The 2,308-nt window shown below is 56.7% G+C and overlaps 2 protein-coding genes across 2 annotated transcripts in view; both read left to right on the top strand.

The window, feature by feature from the left end:
• Window positions 1-2,308, top strand: part of LOC116702275 (serine/threonine-protein kinase TAO2-like) — a 47,718-nt gene that overhangs the window by 1,907 nt on the left and 43,503 nt on the right. The window lies entirely within an intron of this gene.
• On the top strand, window positions 3-2,283 carry LOC116702985 (heat shock 70 kDa protein 1-like; the record flags this gene model as incomplete). Its single annotated transcript, XM_032537552.1, is given in 3 exon segments — window positions 3-541; window positions 543-580; window positions 582-2,283. Coding segments are annotated over 3 exon segments (1,847 nt in total), but the record flags the coding sequence as incomplete, so codon positions are not given.

Here is a 2,308-nt window from a genome sequence, read left to right as displayed (position 1 = left end):
GCACGGAAAAGTAGAAATCATCGCCAATGACCAGGGCAACAGGACCACCCCCAGCTACGTGGCGTTCACCGACACCGAGAGGCTCATCGGAGACGCAGCCAAGAACCAGGTGGCTCTGAACCCCAGCAACACCGTGTTCGACGCCAAGAGGCTGATTGGTAGAAAGATTGATGATCCAGTGGTGCAGGCGGACATGAAGCACTGGCCCTTTAAGGTGGTCGGAGATGGAGGGAAGCCCAAAATTGAAGTGGAATATAAAGGGGAGAAGAAAGCCTTCAACCCTGAGGAGATCTCCTCCATGGTGCTGGTGAAGATGAAGGAGATTGCCGAGGCCTACCTCGGCCAAAAGGTGTCCAACGCCGTCATCACGGTCCCCGCGTACTTTAACGACTCCCAGCGCCAGGCGACTAAAGACGCCGGCGTCATCGCAGGACTAAATGTCCTGAGGATCATCAACGAGCCGACGGCGGCCGCCATCGCGTACGGTCTGGACAAAAGCAAGTCGGGGTGTGAGGCAACGTCGATCTTCGACCTGGGCGAGGGGAGGCACCTTCGACGTGTCCATCCGACCATTGAGAGAGGTGTCTTGAAGTCAAATCCACAGCCGGAGACACTCACCTGGGTGGGAAGATTGACAAAACGCATGGTCAACCATTCATGGAGGAGTTCAAGAGGAAACACAGAAGGGCATCAGCCAGAACAAGAGAGCCTGAGGAGGCTGCGCACCGCACCGTGCGAGAGGCCAAGAGGCACTGTCCTAGCTCGCAGGCCAGCATCGAGATCGATTCCCTGAGCGATGGCGTTGACTTCTACACCTCCATCACCAGGGCTCGCTTTGAGGAGCTGTGCTCCGACCTGTTCAGGGGAACACTGGAGCCGGTGGAGAAAGCCCTGAGGGACGCCAAACTGGACAAGGCGCAGGTCCACGACATCGTCCTGGTCGGAGGCTCCACCCGAATCCCCAAAATCCAGAAACTCCTGCAAGATTTCTTCAACGGCCGAGAGCTGAACAAGAGCATCAACCCGGACGAGGCGGTGGCGTACGGTGCCGCCGTCCAGGCCGCCATCCTCGCTGGAGACACCTCGGGCAACGTTCAGGATCTGCTGCTGCTGGACGTGGCGCCCCTGTCCCTCGGCATCGAGACGGCCGGAGGAGTCATGACGTCGCTGATTAAGCGCAACACCACCATCCCCACCAAGCAAACCCAGACCTTCACCACCTACGCCGACAACCAGCCCGGCGTCCTCATCCAGGTCTACGAGGGGGAACGAGCCATGACCAAGGACAACAACCTGCTGGGCAAGTTTGATCTGACGGGAATCCCGCCGGCTCCACGGGGGGTCCCGCAGATCGAGGTCACCTTCGACGTGGACGCCAACGGCATCCTGAACGTGTCCGCCGTGGACAAGAGCACGGGCAAAGAGAACAAGATCACCATCACCAACGACAAGGGCCGCCTGAGCAAGGAAGAAATCGAGAGGATGGTGCAGGAGGCCGACCGCTACAAGGCCGAGGACGACCTGCAGCGGGAGAAAATCGCCGCCAAGAACTCGCTGGAGTCGTACGCCTTCAACATGAAGAGCACCGTGCAGGACGAGAACCTGAAGGGCAAGATCAGCGAGGAGGACCGGAAGAAGCTGGTGGAGAAGTGCGACGAGGCCGTGGCCTGGCTGGAGAACAACCAGCTGGCGGATAAGGAGGAGTACCAACACAAGCAGAAGGAGCTGGAGAGCGTGTGCACCCCCATCATCAGCAAGCTGTACCAGGGAGGAATGCCTCCAGGCGGCAGCTGTGGAGACCAGGCGCGCCAGGCCGGCTCCCAGGGGCCGACCATCGAGGAGGTCGACTAATGCCGAGTTTCCACTGCATGGTTCCTACTCAACTCCACTCGCCTTTTTGTTTTTTGTTGGATTTCCATTATGAAAAGTCCCTTGTACTCGACTCGCCTTTTTTGGTTTTCCATTATTAAAAAAAGAACTCCCTGGTACCTGCTAACAGAGACTTTTTGTAGTGATAACCCGGTCGAGGTTCAGAGCGAGCGAGGTGATCCCGACGTGAAAACCCGCAGACTGCTGATTGGTCGGAGAGAATCATCACTAATCACAGCGTCATCATTGCCTGTTTTTTTGTTTTTTGTCTTCTTCTGCACTACTTACATTTTATATTTTTATATTTCGTGTTGACACTGGAAAGGTTTTGCTTCAGTCTCATTGAACAGGTACTGGACTTATAACGACAAAGGCAATCTGTTCTGTTCTGTTAGTGACAGGCGGGGGGGCGGTGGGGGGGCGGTATACGCTGAGCCGA

Source organism: Etheostoma spectabile, chromosome 15, assembly GCF_008692095.1.
Source record: "Etheostoma spectabile isolate EspeVRDwgs_2016 chromosome 15, UIUC_Espe_1.0, whole genome shotgun sequence".
In the NCBI taxonomy this organism is placed as follows: Eukaryota; Metazoa; Chordata; class Actinopteri; order Perciformes; family Percidae; genus Etheostoma; species Etheostoma spectabile.
This window is presented reverse-complemented; position numbering and strand designations above follow the sequence as displayed.